Here is a 17,978-nt window from a genome sequence, read left to right on the forward strand (position 1 = left end):
GAGAACATCCCTGGTCATCCCTACTGCCTGGGATCTGGCAGACTCACCAAACACAAATGCTTTGTCTGTAAATTATGTCTGAGTGTTGGAGTGAGCCCCTGGCTGTCCGTAAATAAAAAACAAACAAGAAAATGGTGACATCTGGTTTGCTTAACATAAGGAATGTTAAAGGATTTATACTTTTACTTTTGATTCTGAAGCATATTTTAGCAATAGCATTTACTTTCGATACTTAAATCTATTTAAAACCAAAGACTTTAACTCAAGTAATATTTTACTGGGTGTCTTTAACTTGAATAATTTTCTATTAAGGTATATTCACTTTTACTCAAGTATGATAAATGGGTACTTTTTCCACCACTGCTGTTTAATAAACCTTAGGTATGTGGAAAATACTGCAGGAAAGTCCACCGATGAAGCTGGACAATTAAAAGCTCCTTTTGTGCCTTTGCGTTTGGTTACTCTGTAAACTTGCTGATGTTCTCAAGTCTACAGACACGCACAAGTCTATTCATATTTTATTAACATGCTCCGTTTCTCTGAATAACTAAATTGTCACCCTGAGAGGATCTGAATCTCCAACACTCTTCTGTGCACCAGCATATCCGCATATACTTTATACTGTGTATAAATTCTTCAATATTTGTGACAATACTTACAAAGAGTTGACTACAAATAAAGTAATGTTTCTTTAACAGAAGCAGACACTGCATAAGTAGGTGAAAAATGTGGGGAAGTTACCTCTGACCTTTTCAGCTAGATTTTACAATGGACTACAAGACTGTCCATTTACACAGTGAGCAGAGGGACACGAGAAGACTGGACTACAGCTTCCCTTCATATGGTAGCCCAGTAGCATACAGTGTAGTCACACAATTCAGTGGTGGATGTAAAGGAGAATTACATATATTTTATTAGACAATTCTACATTATTTTACAATTCTAACAGTGCTTAAATCTTTAAAATTAGTCCTTTGCACATTCATTTTCAGTAACACTGATTTTAAATTCCACATTACTTTTCTGAAAACATGGGTCCCTATACAAAAAAACAATGGCTTAAGCGACATAGTGCTTAAGCGACATAAGTACAACAATACGAATCAATAAATAATAATATATCAAATAAACAGCAGAATTGAGAACAGAAATCTGCGGTGAATGATAAAACAAAGGAAGATAGTGGCTTTGTCACAAGTAGTAAATCAGAACAAAAAAGGCCTTAAAGGGACAAATGGCACACATGACAGGTGTTATAATTACAAGAGGATAAACCTCGATGACAGATGTAGTGCAAGACAATGTGGAAATATGATTCATAAACATAACAGCATGATGACATTTTTACATAACACATTTGTTTGGATGAAGAAAAGCAAGTATCCTAAAAGCTTTAAATGGCAGTTTTATATAAGAAAGCAAATACCATAAAATAGTACAAGACAGGACACAATCTTATTTGCAGAAATGAAACCGAAAACAAGACCTATACTTGCTCTCAGACAATATACTATCTCTATGAAGTGCATTTAAGACTTTTTATGCAACCTTCTGAAATAAATAAAACAAGTAAAATCAGAAAGGCCAGAACAATGCTTAATCTGTCTGACCAACTGCTATTCTACATGGAGTCATTTTCATATGTGAAGTCCAACAGGTCCCTATTTCATTTAAAAGCAAAATAATACAAAATGAAGCTCCCATGTGGAAAAAAGTTCTGTCCCTATTAAATAAGACATTACTTTAGGAACAACTTAAATTCACACACCAAGGAGTTTGCATATTAAAGTAGTGATATTGCACAGGATACAAAAATAAGACATTAAATACTGCTTGCTATACCAGTAGTAAATACAAAAAGATGTTTATTTCCATGTATCCCAGTGCCATTTCACGTCGCACTACATCTTCCTGTGTCCGGTACAGCTCTGCTGCAGGGCCGGCGCCAGAACGAATCAGTTGGACAGGCATTTAATTTCTATAGGCGGACCCATTTTTTTCACGGGACCTCTTGCGTGCACGCGCTTGCACAAATTTTGTTGGTGGGTGTTATAATAAAGGTCATAGGCAGCTTGTGAGTTTCAAGTTTGGGAAAGCTTACAGTTTATCCCGCCATTTCTACCTATCTGCGTATCAGTTATGATTATTTGTATATGCACATTTTGTGGAACAGTTTCATTTTCATAATAATGTTTTTGTTTCTCAAAATTATTGTTACGTGGTTAATCATAAAAATCTGAATTAAAATTACACAAATCTAAAAGTTAAAATTCAACCAATGCAAGAGCACCAGCCTCTGCCAAATGGACACATCGATACACCGTGATCCATTGGCGGCTAAAGAAATGTATAAAATAAACATGAGCTGGCGCACATCCAGAAAACTTATTTTGTGTGGAGGTACTGACTAATGGCGAATAAACTATAAAAATATAGAGAGTCACGCCGAAACGTTGGTGATTTACCCAATAAATTACTGAGAGTTTATATATGGAGTGTGCGACTCCCTTTGTTTTTTATAGTTTATAGGCTAAAGAAATTAACACAGAGTTCAGAGATAGCCTATAGGCCAATGCAGCACCTAGGCCAACAACTTCCATCGTCAACTAAGTAAAATACATAGGCCTAAAGCGACAAATAAAAACTGTAGAAAATATCCTGAAGAAAATTCAGGTTATTTCAATCACATTCATCGCTCTACTGTACCTGCCTGCCTCTCTTTCTATCTATCTGTCTTGACTTGCTAGTGCAACATTGCATCAACTCAGCAGGTTGGCGTGCTCAGGCGCTCCCTCAACGTTATCAGGGGAGAGAAACCACTCACATGCTCATTGCTCACATGGAGCACTCCAAACAAAATACAATGACAAAACTCCTAAAATGATGGTTATGAAATAAACCAAAACTTGTTTCTCACAAGTGTAGCACGTTGTGAACTCTGTAAACAATGTTTCCACTCCGAGAATGAGAACAGTAAATGACTGCAGAAATTAATGTAACCAAATAACAGAGATTAACAGTACATTTACTAGGCCTACTGGTTACATGTGTAATGGGGAATTTATCAAAATAAATGATCAAAGGGAAAACCATTCACACAATGAAACAATGAATGTGCAAGAATTCACGGGACATAGCGGAGCATATTCTGGAGAGCTGAGTGCATGCATTCTGGAGAGAGACGCCCATATCTTCGCCACACCCCTCTGCTTCTTGTCTCAACATTTTAAATTATACTCAAGACACATTATCTTCACATTTGACATGCTTTTCACTGACATCCGCAACTCAATAATCAGCTAGGCTTTTTGCCACGTACTCTGCCCAAATGGCTGGCTTTCCTAATAGGCATAGGCCTATGCACTTGTGATTTGAAATAATCCACAGCTATTTTTTTGAAAGAAGCTAATGATCCTCTATGGCTAAGTCAAGCTCTCTAGTAAAGTATTTTGACTGGAGTAATTATATCATTTTGGCAAAACATCAATTTACTTTAGGGGAAGCTAACAGTACACTGTTTACCCACCAACTTTTATTTGTAATTTGCAAGTGGCTGAAACCAGATGTCTGTATATAATGACGAGATGCTCATGTCTCCGCCCTAACAGTGCGAGTCACTGTGGGAATGCAGGCAACAAGCTTAGGTCTGCATATTATGCCCATAGACACGCATTCAGGACAGATTTGTGGCGAGAGTGAGCCCTCTTGCTTCACCTCTGCCTCTCTGCTGAAACCATCGAGTGAAACAACACCACTCTGTATTACTACGTGTAGCCCATGTATCTGATGCTGTCTGGCCAGAAAAAGTATGACATGACATACTCCTTTTGTTCAGACAGCATCAGATACATGGTCTACACATACGGAGACAGAGGGGCGCTGTTTCGCTCGGATGCTTTATCTGAGATTGATGCGTCTTTGACTTCTCAGTCAAATAAAACATCAATATTTCAAGGAGGAACGGTAGGGTGGACCAGGCCCCCTACAGCCCGCCCATAACGCCGGCCCTGCTCTGCTGTATTTCAAGTTCACCCAGTAAAGGCCATGTAATGAGAATTCACTTACATTTTTACATAGAAAACATTTGGCACCGATCCCAACTGGACTGGAAAAAGGATGGGTTGCCTGGGCATGGTGAGTGATTTTGTTTGAGTTATACCTTTGTAGGCTAACCTACATATTACAATTATATGACTAGCTAATTCAATGTGCTACGCTTCACAAACACATTTGGTAGCTACAGTATATATGCAGGACGGGAAGGAGCACTAAGTGAAGACTCTGCAATCTGTTCCCTATTCAAACACAAAGCAGTAGAAGTAGCTCTCCCTGGGTCTTGTGGTTGGGTAGGGGGGGCGTCCTTGCCTCAGCCTCACGCAGTTTGCTGGGGGTTGGCATGTTGAGGATGCTGAGGATGACCCAACAGTCCGATCCTCTGTTTCTGCTTCCTCTGCTCTGTCATCTAGAGGACAACACACAGGACAGATGCTAGGTTATTTACTCATTACTCATTTCCTGTATCTGTACATCTCCTGCTTTTGTAACTTCTATGGGTGGGATATAGGTTGTCTGTGTCTGACACTTACAGTACCTCCAAATAAGATGCTACTACGTTTCTTGTTCAGAGAAACAAAAGTATAAACTGCCCGTGCCTGCAAATTTTGCACAGCAATGTGCTGAGAGCTTTTGGCTTTGACGGGAGGGTTTCAGGGTTTCATTTGAAACGTATCCTCTATCCTTTCAGAATGTCATCTCCTCTAACAACAAGTAAACCACAGGAAACAAAAGAAAAGACCAAAAGACCAAAAGAAAAGACCAATAGTGAAACTTTCAAGCCAGGCGCATGAGTAATAATGAAAGATGTTGGCCTTTATGGCAATAGGGACAACAACTATTTTAAATCAATTAAAATTCTAAAACAAACAAAATAAGTTTAACAAAAAAACGTTTTCTTTGTCATCTTAATATTGCAACGGCAATACAAATACCCTCATAACAATGCTGTTGGTCATCATGAGTTGAGCATTATAAAGGAAATCATTATTAGATGTCAGGAAGTGCTAGAAAGAGCAGCATTATAGTATTACGATAGAGAGCCATAAGGGTGGCCACTGGCTAAACTCAGTTATAGTAGAATGTGACTCTTTATTTGTGCCACAGCAAACTAATTAAGTCAATTTTCATTGGAATGATGTAACAGAGGGAGCTCTTGTTTGGGTCTGTTGTTTGTGAGACGATGTTCTTGTTTGTGTGCCACTTTTGAGTGCCATGGAGCATGCTCATGAACCTTCCGGGTAAGGGGGGGGGGGGGCACTGCCCTGACTTCTGGGAAAATAAGACTGAAAAAAATCTAAATGTAAAAGCACAGTTAAGTTTGAATTTGTCGGTCAACTAAACTCCTAAAGTAACATTTTCAATTTGGTCTATGTTAGTGTACATGTGAAAGAATTTTGAAAAACTAAGTAGACATCAACCAAACAAAGATTTATTTATGGAGATATTTAATCCTGAAAAATCAAGGGGAAAGGGTAGTTGTGTCCTCATCTAAACCATTAGCCATACAACAACCATTTCCTCCTGTCTGGGTCTAGATACCACCCGTATCCTCAAACACTTCTCATTTCATTGAAAGACCAAAATACTATTTTATTTACAGGAAACAGTGTGCCGAGTTTGATGAAATGATTTATTAAAAATGTTATTGAACTGAACAAGGCAAGTTACCATTAAACACATCAAATGCTACACAAAATATATGGAAAATAAAAATTATTTTCATATCAATATCTATACAGACTATGATCAGTTCACTACGAGGCTAGATGGCCCCCTCACCTGCTCCTTGAGCTCGGTCAGTTGTCCAGAGAGGTTGGAGACTAGCTTCATGGTGGACTCCAGTTTCTCCTGCAGGCTCCTGATCTCATTCTGCTCCCCGTCCGCATCGCTACATACCAGGGACATGGCCCGCATCCGTGGAAACCAGTCCAGGTTGTGCTCCTGGTGAACAGAGGGAGGAGATATGTTATTCAAGCATGACTAGAACATTTGTTGAAACACTGTAAATAACGGCAATACATTTTAATTCCGGTCTCTCATCATAATTATAAAAGTTATAGAAAATATTTGGTAACACTTCACATTACTATGCCTTACACTGTAATAAGTACATATTGTAAAAATGTTTCCAAAAAAACACTGAGTGTTCAAAACAGTTGTGTCAAGTTGGCTGGATGTCCTTTGGGTGGTGGACCATTCTTGATACACATAGGAAACTGTTGAGCAAGAAAAATGCGCCAGCTCTGGAGTTCTTGACACACTCAAACTGGTGCACCTGGCACCGACTACCATACCCCGATCAAAGGCACTTACAGTTGAAGTCGGAAGTTTACATACACCTTAGCCAAATACATTTAAACTCAGATTTTCACAATTTCTGACATTTAATCCTATTAAAATTTAATTGACTTAGGTCAGTTAGGATCACTACTTTATTTTAAGAACATGAAATGTCAGAATAATAGTAGAGAGAATTATTTATTTCAGCTTTTATTTCTTTCACCACATTCCCAGTGGGTCAGAAGTTTACATACACTCAATTAGTATTTGGTATCATTGCCTTTAAACTGTTTTAACTTGGGTCAAACGTTTCGGGTAACCTTCCACATGTTTCCCACAATGAATTGGGTGAATTTTGGCCCATTCCTCCTGACAGAGCTGGTGTAACTGAGTCAGGTTTGTAGGCATCTTTGCTCGCACACACTTTTTCAGTTCTGCCCACACATTTTCTATGGGATTGAGGTCAGGGCTTTGTGATGGCAACTCCAATGCCTTGACTTTGTTGTCCTTAAGCCATTTTGCCACAACTTTGGAAGTATGCTTGGGGTCATTGTCCATTTGGAAGACTCATTTGCAACCAAGCTTTAACTTCCTGACTGATGTCCTGAGATGTTGCTTCAATATATCCACAATTTTCCTCCCTCATGAAGTCATCTATTTTGTGAAGTTCACCAGTCCCCCCTGCAGCAAAGCACTCCCACAACATGATGCTGCCACCCCCATGCTTCACGGTTGGGATGGTATTCTTTGGCTTGCAAGCCTCCCCCTTTTTCCTCCAAACATAAAATTTTTGGCCAGCCAAAAAGTACGATCTTTGTCTCCATGTGCAGTTGCAAATCGTAGTCTGGCTTTTTATGGCGGTTTTGGAGCAGTGGCTTCTTCCTTGCTGAGCGGCCTTTCAAGTTATGTCGATATAGGACTCGTTTTACTGTGGATATAGTTAATTTGGTACCCGTTTCCTCCAGCATCTTCACAAGGTCCTTTGCTGCTGTTCTGGGATTGATTTGCACTTTTCACACCAAAGTACGTTCATCTCTAGGAGACAGAACGCATCTCCTTCCTGAGTGGTATGATGGCTGCGTCGTCGCATGGTATTTATACTTGCATACTATTGTTTGTACAGATGAACGTGGTTCATTCAGGCATTTGGAAATTGCTCCCAAGTATGAACCAGACTTGTGGAGGTCTACAATTTTTATCCTGAGGTCTTGGCCGATTTATTTTGATTTTCCCATGAGGTCAAGCAAAGAGGAACGGAGTTTGAAGGTAGGGCATGAAAGACATCGACAGGTACACCTACAATTGACTCAAATGATGTCAATTAGCCTATCAGAAGCTTCTAAAGCCATGACATAATTTTCTGGAATTTTCCAAGCTGTTTAAGGGCACAGTCAACTTAGTGTATGTATACTTCTGACCCACTGGAATGGTGATACAGTGAATTATAATTGAAATAATCTGTCTGTAAACGATTGTTGGAAAAATTACTTGTGTCGTGCACAAAGTAGATGTCCTAACTGACTTGCTAAAACTATAGTTTGTTAACAAGACATTTGTGGAGTGGTTGAAAAACAAGTTTTAATGACTCCAACCTAACTGTATGTAAACTTCTGACTTCAACTGTAAATATTTTGTCTTGCCCATTCACCTTCTGAATGGCACACATACACAATCTATGTCTCAATTGTCTCAAGGCTTAAAAATCTTTCTTCAAACTGACTCCTTGCCTTAATCTACACTAATTGAAGTGGACTTAACAGGTGATATCAATAAAGGACCACAGCATTTACCTGGATTCACCTGGTCAGTCTATGTAATGGAAAGAGCAGTCGTTCCTAATCTTTTGTATACTAATTTTATATTGTATATCTAGGGTTGCAAAGAGAGGGTAAATTACTGGAAACGTTTAAGTTTACTTGTAAACTACAATAATTTTATTAACTTTCAATGAGCTTTGGGAATTTTATCATATGACTTCAGATTATCACAAGTCTAATTATATTTGGCCCTCTGTGTGGCCTTAACCTCTTGGATCTCTAGGGGCGCTATTTCATTTTTGGATAAAAAACGTTCCCGTTTTAAGCGCAATATTTTGTCACGAAAAGATGCTCGACTATGCATATTATTGACCGTTTTGGAAAGAAAACACTCTGAAGTTTCAGAATCTGCAAAGATATTGTCTGTAAGTGCCCCAGAACTCATTCTACAGGCAAAACCAAGATGATACGTCAACCAGGAAATGAGCAGAATCTCTGAAGCTCTGTTTTCCATTGTCTCCTTATATGGCTGTGATTGCGCAAGGAATGAGCCTACACTTTCTGTCGTTTCCCCAAGGTGTTTGCAGCATTGTGACGTATTTGTAGGCATATCATTGGAAGATTGACCATAAGAGACTACATTTTCCAAGTGTCCGCCTGGTGTCCCTGCGTCGAAATTGGAGCGCAAAGCCAGGTGCAATTATTTTTCCATTTGAGAGCAAGGAGAAACCAGGCTTCCACAAAGGATATATCATCGAAGAGATATGTGGAAAAACAGCTTGAGGATTGATTCTAAACCACGTTTGCCATGTTTCAGTCGATATTATGGAGTTAATTTGGAAAAAAGTTCGCGTTTTGAGGGCTGAATTTTCGTTTTTCTTTTTTTTTTTTTGGTAGTCAAATGTGATGTACAAAACGGAGCTATTTCTAATACACAAAGAATCTTTTTGGAAAAACTGAGCATCTGCTATCTAACTGAGAGTCTCATCATTGAAAACATCAGAAGTTCTTCAAAGGTAAGTTATTTTATTTGAAGGCTTTACTTGTTTTTGTGATAGTTGCCTGCTAAATGCTAACGCTAATGCTAACGCTAAATGCTACGCTAGCTAGCTACTGTTACACAAATGATTGTTTTCCTATGGTTGAAAAGCATATTTTGAAAATCTGAGATGACAGTGTTGTTAACAAAAGGCTAAGCTTGAGAGATAGCATATTTATTTCATTTCATTTGCGATTTTCATGAATAGTTAACGTTGCGTTATGGTAATGAGCTTAGGTCTAAATAGAATCCCGGATCCGGGTTTGGTCGTCGCAACAGGTTAACAGATGTAAAATATATAAAATAAGATGATTTGAAAATATAATTAAAACATTATCCTAAATATTAACCATTAACTTAGTAAATACCATGAGGGATTCAGCATGATTTTTTTTTTACTCATTTATTTATTTTACTATGTCAAAATGCTTTGTTGTAAATGTTTTGGCGCCAAACGTGGCAGTTGTGAAAAAAATTAGATGCTTTCTTTTCATTAATTAGGCCCTTTTCTTTTGAACAATATGGTCTATTAACTAGAAAGTCATTGACAATATGGACACAGATTATTTTTTTATGAAGAAAATACTATATATGAACACATTTTTATAAAATTAAAATGACCAGAATTACAGAAGATTCCGGTAACTTACTGGTAAATTACTGGTAGCTGTACAACCCTATTAATGTTCAGAATTGATCAAATAAGCTACAATTTAAACATCAATCAAATCTTTACAATTGCTTGCTCAGGGAAAAATAAATATTTTCATACATGTTGTCATTCATTTAATGCAGTACAATTTCTGATATACACTTATTTTATTTTATTTCACCACTAACATGCTAATACCCTTTGTTTTTGGGGGGGACAAAGCCTTACACATTAATGTAACTCAAATGACATCAAATGTATTAGTTAGCTAAGGCTTCACTTGGTATACATATGCTGCTTTGACTTGTGTTTCTCTCAAATAAGCAACTCTTTGTTTCACTCTCTGTGTGCACAAATCAAGTCTATAATACAATGTAATAGAATTACATTTGGGGACTTTCCATACCAGGGAGTTCCAATTTAACTTCCTTAAAAACACAGTCAGGTCTACCATTTGCCTTGTTGAATGTGTGAGGGCCAAACAGAGAACACATCATTTACTTAGAATGAACAATAGAGATCCGATTCAATTACTAGAACCCTCAAAGTTCCAGAATGGGTTTAAAATGGCACCCATATTGGTCAGGGAGTAATCCAAACCAGTCTAATTGGAATGAATGGCAGTACAGGCATAATCCTGATTTTACTTATGCAGGAATATCAAAGTAAGGCATGTGATATCAGAAATTATGTAATACAATTATTAGTTTACAGTTTATTATACAGGGTATTATACAACTTTTTGACATAAATACCCTCTAATATATAATATAATATATATGTAAACTGACCATAAATGTGGCTCTTTTCCAGTGGTGGAAAAAGTACCAAATTGTCATACTTGAGTAAAAGTAAAAATGCCTTAATAGAAAATGAAAGTCACCCAGTAAAAAACTACTTGAGTAAAAGTCTAAAAGTATTTGGTTTTAAATATACTTAAGTGTCAAAAGTAAATGCAATTGCTAAAGTGTACTTAAATATCAAAAGTACAAGTATACATCATTTCATATTCCCTATATTAAGCAAAGCAGACGGCCATATTTTCTAGTTTTTATTTCTTTCCGGAGAGCCAGAGGCACGCTCCAACTCTGACAAAATGTACAAATGAAGCATGTGTTAAGTGAGTCCGCCAGATCAGAGGCAGTAGGGATGACCAGGGATGTTCTCTTGATAAGTGTGAATTAGACCATTTTCTTGTCCTGCTGAGCATTCAAAGTGTGACAAGTACTTTTGGGTGTTAGTCAAAAATATTAATAGTATTGTAAAGTACAGATACCCCCAAAAACGATTAAAGTAGTACTTTAAAGTATTTTTACTTAATTAGGTTATTTACACCTCTGCTCGTTTCAGGAAACTGGGCATATGTCGCACGTCACAGGAGAGACATTTGCAAGTAATTTTTATTTTATTTGATCAAAATGCCTTCTGGAATAGGTAAACTTTCATGTGTCTTAATAACAAATATGTATGCCATCGTTAAATACGAATACAATTGTTCAATTATGAGCCTAGTTGGTTTAGCCACAGAAAAAGTAAGCAATCTTCCTGCTAGCCCTGATTGGCTGAAATAATGAGTGGGCTGGACATGCCAAGAGATGAGTTCGGATTGGTCTGCCATGTAGCATGCTTCTGTCTATTTGAGTTGGTCAGTATGTGTACTGTTGGTAATCCTGTCTAACATGGCTTTTAAAAATATATATTGCATAGTAGAACAGCATAAGTGCTGCTCTCCACTTTCTGGAGGACCGAGTTTTGAAATCAGTGGAATTAGAGTTTGATAGCTAAGGAGATGGAGAAAACACCTGTCTCCGAATTACATCTTCAAACTAAGGGCAACCATGGAATCCGTGACAGAGAGGGAGAAGCATCTATCCATGTAAGATAGTCTAGCTAGCTCCATTTTCAGATATTACACGTTTCAGATTTAGTCAGAAAGTCGTTTTCATTTCAAGTTAAAATGTACTGCTAGCTAGCTAGCTAAAGTTAGCTGGCTGGCTCGCTTGCTAACGTTACGTGTATGATTTGTGTAGTAATATTATTCACATCTCAGAGTCATTTGCTTTGCTAGTTATAGCCTAATGTTAGCTAGCTAATATTGAACCTGGTTGGTTAGATACCAGCAGATTCATGCAGGGTAGTAACGTCATGAGTTTAAATTATGGTTCATTGTTTAGCTTGCTAGCTACATGTCATAACAAAATACTCCACTATGCAAGTATCCATTTCAATAGAATGTTTATGATTTCACTGCGATTGATGTTGATAGACGTAGCTGGTAAAGAATAACTGACAAATTTATGAACGCTCAACACCCGTTGAATATGGCCTGTGTCAGTAAACGTTGGCAAAAAAGCGTAATTAAATTGTTGACAGCAGCACAGTTGCTGGGTGTATAACTCAGGAACTTTCACTGTCTTCTTGGTAAGCAGCTCCAGTATAGATTTGGCCTTGTGTTTTAGGTTATTGTCCTGTTGAAAGGTGAATTCATCACCTTCATGTTTTCCTCTAGGATTTTGCCTGTGCTTAGCTCCATTCCCTTTTTTATCCTGAAAAACTCCCCAGTCCTTAACAATTACAAGCATACCCATAACATAATGCAGCTGCCACTATGCTTGAAAATATATCCATCCAGCAATAGGTGTCCTTTTTTTGTGAGGCATTGGAAAACCTCCCTGGTCTTTGTGGATAAATCTGTGTTTGAAATTCACTGCTCGACTGAGGGACCTCCAGATAATTGTTTGTGTGGGGTACAGAGATGAGGTAGTCATTCAAAAAATCATGTTAAACACTATTATTGCACTTATTATGTGACTTGTTAAAAACATTTATTTAAGTTATTTAGGCTTTCCATAACAAAGGGGTTAAATAATTATTGACTGAACACATTTCAGCTTTTCATTTTTAATTGATTTGTAAAAATGTTTAAAAAAGACATAATTCCACTTTCACATTATGGGATATTGTGTGTAGGCCAGTGACCGAAAATCTGAATTTAATCCAGCTAATTATTAGAATCAGATGCACTAGATTAGGGTTGGAGAGAAAACCTACAGGATGGTAGCTCTCCAGGAACAGGGTTGGAGATCCCTGTGTTAGTGTAATAGGTTTAATACTGTATAATAGGCTAATTCTATTGATCCCTTTTCCCTTTTTACTCTGCTTTTTACCCTAACAAGTATAACAGTGTCAGATGCTGCTTGTTGTAGTGAAGATGCCTCAGATGCACAGAGGGGATTGGCGCGATCAGGGGGTGTAAAAGAAGTCAGACAACTCTGACAATGACTGGGACTGACGTCAATGGCAGAAGGATTTAGCTGAAATGTCGGGTTGAAGGTGTAAATTGATGGTGCTTGACTCAAGTCTGCAAGTCTGCCCTCATTATTATTGCGGCCCACCAATCGCTTCTCCGAGGTGCATCCCGCATTGTGATTTGAACTATTTCATATTTTTTAAGATTCATCAGTTCATGATAGACAATTCATTGTATTTAAAGTTACTATAGAGAAAATAGACAAAAAAATAGAATAACAATTTTTTTTTTTATACCACCGATCAAATGATCAAGAGGGCAAAAGGGCAGGTTCTTCAGCACCCCTATGCTCTTAGAAAAAAAGGTGCTATCTAGAACCTAAAAGGGTTCTTTGGCAGTCCCCATAGGAGAACCATTTGAAGAACCCTTTTTGGTTCTAGGAAGAACCGTTTTGGGTTCAATGTAGAACCCTTTCCAACGATTGTTCTACATGGAACCAAAAAGGGTTCTCCTGTGTGGACAGCCAAAGATCCCTTTTGAAACCTTTTTTGTCTAAGAGTGTTGGGCTCTATCTGTGCACAAAAGAGAAAATGTACTAGGCTTTTCCGTGTAAAAACCCCCATGAGCACAAACATATGAAGTTCGTAGGAGCACAGTTTGGAGTTAAATGAAACCTAAGTGTATATAAACATTAAGGACACCTTCCTAATATTGAGTTGCACCCCCCACCACCTTCTGTCATGGATAGAGCAGGTGTCCTTAATGTTTTGTACATCCAGTGTTTATTAAGGCATCCTAAAAATTAGGAATAAGCAAAGGCTTTGATTTCTGGCCAAAGAGCTGGAAAAGATGTCTTAGAAAAAATCTAGCAGAAAAAGTCTTAAAAGGTATTATCAACATTTATATTTAGTTTTACAGAAATTATTTGCCTTCTGTAAGTTTAAGAAATATTGCCTAATGTCTTGTCATTCTGTTACCAAAAAGTTGGAATACCTGCTACTGTCCTCCCTTGGCATACTGTTACGTTCAGCTCATAACTGTTTATCTCTCTTTCTGTCGCATGGTGGTCAAAGCAAGAGTGTGAAAACAGTTGAGACAACATCTCCCTCTCTCTCTCTCCATTTAATGTCACCTCTCCCGGCTCTTACAGACCCCTACCCATGAGTCCCCTCTCTTTCCATTTACTGTAACCAGCCCTCTCACCCACTGAGCACCGACCGACAACGGAAGTCTATGGACGCTGAAAAGTAGATGAAATGTGGTCAGTCCAAATGAATACCAATCATAGACATCTGTTTCACAAGTTTGGACAGCACAGTACAGTACAGTAAACTTGAGTGCAATACAGTAAGGTACGGTAATGTACAGTAAAGAGTTTAATACAGCAGAGCACACTAGAGTAGATTACAGTATAATTTACTGTATTGTACTGAACTTTACTCTTACTGTACTGAACTATACTCTATTGAACTGTATTTTACTGTACTGAACTATACTGTGCTGTGCTGTACTGGGATGTACTCTACTCTGCTGTGCTTTGCTGTACTCTACTCTGCTCTGCTCTACTGTGAGGTCCAAACTTGTGAAACATAGACGTCTATGATTGGTACAGATTTGATGCGGCCCGGACCAACCAAATTTTGTCTTGTTTGGGGGAGAGCTAATTAGAATAATAGCCAATGTGTAGAATAATACTCAAACATGCAAAGGAGGACAATGCCTCTTTCTACCTTTGTGTACCTATTCAGGATACATCACCATGAAGAATATGACATTCATAATTATGCATTTTTGTATAGTATAGATCACAGACCCATGATGTCATTCTGTTACCATCCATATGTTACCGGGTGTTGATCCACTTCACTTACTGTAGTTCAATAATCAAAATAGATTTTTTTCAAACTCAAGGTGTCATATCATATCATTTTTGGAAAATGTGGTCACCTAAAAAACTGAGGGAGATTTTACTGTCATTCTGTTACCAAACTGCACTGTTGTTCCAGTAAATGTGTTTCTGTAACATTTTTGGTGGAAATTGTTCGAAGTAGTCCTTGTGCATAGTGTTGTATGGTTTAACTTGGCAATCAATGGTTTTTGTTTGGCATACGTTTAAAGTGAAGTGAGCCTCAGCGTCATTCTGTTACCGTGGAATTGCTCTACTGCACAAGGTCTGCCTAGTGCACACAGTGTACATACAGTTTTACACGTGGAGAGTATGAGTGGCAGCCAGTCACTTTAGAGCCTTGAGACAGTGAAAGGGTTGCTGCAATCATCCAGGCGAGCAGCCAAGGGTCACTCCAAACGCATTCTTTCACCCCTCCATCTCCTCCAGCACTAGGCCACGACATACCAATGTTATTGTGCACTGTCTGAACCTGACCTCAAACAAGCCAAGGCCGTGTGAATGGGTCTGTCTGGAGTTCCCTTCAACAAAAACACAAGTGCGTAGACACACACACCATACAAAACAGTCACTCCTTTAGCTACATGCATATGCACTCTCTCACCTTACAAAATAGCATTACGCTATCAATTAGCCTTACTACAGACCCAACAGTTAACAGAAGCACAGTGTTGCCTGAACAGGAGGGTGCTGGGGAGCACCTGCACTGTGGCCTGTGTCTGTTGTGAGCACAGCTGCATGGATGGAAAAGTCCCTTGGTTTCAGTGGTGTAGTCTGAGAAGTGGGGGGTGAGAGTGGCGACTGCAGTGGGCCACAGGTTGGTCCTGGATCAGACAAACAGCAGGACAGGGGAATCACACAGAGACATGTACTCATTCTGAGAGGAGGAAAGGAGTGCTGTGTGCATGCTCCACTTCCTGAACATCCAAAATCACACAGTGCTGCTGTCCCGCATGTTATCAAGTACATTCTGTATTGGATGTCTGCATACTATAATATACTAGAGACGCACCCCCAATAGACACAGTATACTAGTTTCCTATGCTAGCATACTGCTGAATGTAGAATTAGACCCTTGTTTGTCTGCAATCAATTTCAATCAAAAGTGCCAGGCTAATCTTGGACGAGAGGGGAGCAGAGACACAGCAAGATTGCTTAAATCTGCCCTTTGCCATCTGTGTCAAGAGTCAGTTTAACAGCCCAGCCCCCCAAACCAGTGTGTTTGGGGGGCTGGGTGTTTACAAGTGAAAACACTTCCAGTAAGTCTCAGACCGCGTGCGGTCAACGCTGACATTAAGTTAATCTTCAAAATGGTTCAATGGAAATGAAAGAAGTGCATTTTTCATTATTAAAACCACAAGGGCCATGACAGAGAAACAGGAAGCTGTGTGGTTTTGACAGCAACAGAAACGTCACAGGCAAGCCACTACATCTACTATTCTTCTATGCAAATTAAAGACACAGTTCACATTTCAAACTAGACCTAACAAACAAATAGTAACAGTGTGCAAAACACAGCAAAAAAACTCCTCACTCTCCCTTCTTCTGAAATGACTCTAATGCATTTTCTTATCAATGCGATTCAAAGTTCAAATCAAGATGCGGATGCATCTTGGAGCAGTGAGCGTGGGCCTCAAAAATAATGAGGGAAACAGATTCTGGTGGACCGGAGTCAAGCATCATCAATTTACACCTTCAATCCGACATTTCAGCTAAAGCCTTCTGCCATTGACGTCAGTCCCAGTCATTGTCAGAGTTGTCTGACTTCTTTCACACCCCCTGATCTCTTCAATCCCCTCTGTGCATCTGAGGCATCTTCACAACAACAAGCAGAATCTGACACTGTTATACTTGTTAGGGTAACCAGCAGAGTAAGAAGGGAAAATGGATCAATAGAATTAGCCTATTATACAGTATTAAACCTATTACACTAGAACACAGGGCTCTCCAACCCTGTTCCTGGAGAGCTACCGTCCTGTAGGTTTTCGCTACAACCATAATCTAGCGCATCTGATTCTAATAATTAGCTAGTTGATAAGATGAATCAGGTTAGTTACAACTGGAGTTGGATTGAAAACCTATAAGAGGGTAGCTCTCCAGGAACAGGGTTAGAGAGCCCTGCACTAACTTTGGGCAGAAGGTAGCCTAGTGGTTAGAGCGTTGGGCCAGTAACCGAAAAGTTGCTAGATCAAATCCCCGAGCTGACAAAGGTAAAAATCTGAACAAGGCAGTGTTCCTAGGCCATCATTGTAAATAAGAATTTGTTCTTAACGGTCTTGCCTAGTTAAATAAAAAATAAATGAACATATTTTGAAGTGTATGTCACATGAGAGGCATTTGTCAAAATGTTGTTTTTTTTGGCAGAAATGCCTTCTGGAACAGGTGAACTTCATATGCCTTAATAACAAGCTTGTATGCCATCTGTAAATATGAATTAAATTGTTAAATTGTGAGCCTAGTTGGTTTAGACTCAGAAAAATACTTCCCGCTAGCCATGATTGGCTGAGATAATGGATGGGTCGGACATGCCGAGAGATGAGTTCGGATTGAGTTCCTCAATGTAGCATGCTTCTGTTTATAACATGAGCTGCTTAGTATGTGTAGATAATCCTTGCTACCATGACTTTTTTGAAAGATATAACATTAGCCATGGAGAACGGCAAAAGTGTTGCTACTGCTAGTCGTATGGGTTGGGATTATGGATTCATTGTTTAGCTAGCTAGCTAAAAGACTACACTAAAACAGATGACTACATGATCCATCAAGTTAGCCAGGTGTGTCTGGGGAGGATTACAGAAATCTATTGTACATATCTAGATAATAGTGACTCATTCTTTCACATGACCCATCAATTTAGACAAGTGTCTCTGGGTAAGCATCATCTAATAAATTATACAGTATATGTATCTGGACACTTTCTATTTTTGATATAGTGTGTGTTTACCAGAGACAGTAATGTGAAGAACAACATGACCTGCACCAAAGTCAGATTAGGATATAGGCCAAGGACAAGATAAAGTTTTTTCCTTGTCCAAGAT

The 17,978-nt window shown here is 38.6% G+C and overlaps 1 protein-coding gene across 1 annotated transcript in view; it reads right to left on the reverse strand.

Moving 5' to 3' along the window:
- Positions 1–880: 880 nt before the first annotated feature.
- LOC139371277 (inositol 1,4,5-trisphosphate-gated calcium channel ITPR1-like) overlaps positions 881–17,978 on the reverse strand; it is a 144,442-nt gene continuing 127,344 nt past the window's right edge. The window contains exons 61-62 of the mRNA XM_071111561.1: positions 5,836–5,997; positions 881–4,462 (exon numbers count right to left, since the gene is read on the reverse strand). Of these exons, the coding sequence (XP_070967662.1) occupies positions 4,373–4,462; positions 5,836–5,997 (252 nt within the window). The 3' untranslated portion in view covers positions 881–4,372. The remainder of the gene's footprint in view (positions 4,463–5,835; positions 5,998–17,978) is intronic.

This window comes from Oncorhynchus clarkii, chromosome 17 (genome assembly GCF_045791955.1).
Source record: "Oncorhynchus clarkii lewisi isolate Uvic-CL-2024 chromosome 17, UVic_Ocla_1.0, whole genome shotgun sequence".
NCBI classification, from domain to species: domain Eukaryota; kingdom Metazoa; phylum Chordata; class Actinopteri; order Salmoniformes; family Salmonidae; genus Oncorhynchus; species Oncorhynchus clarkii.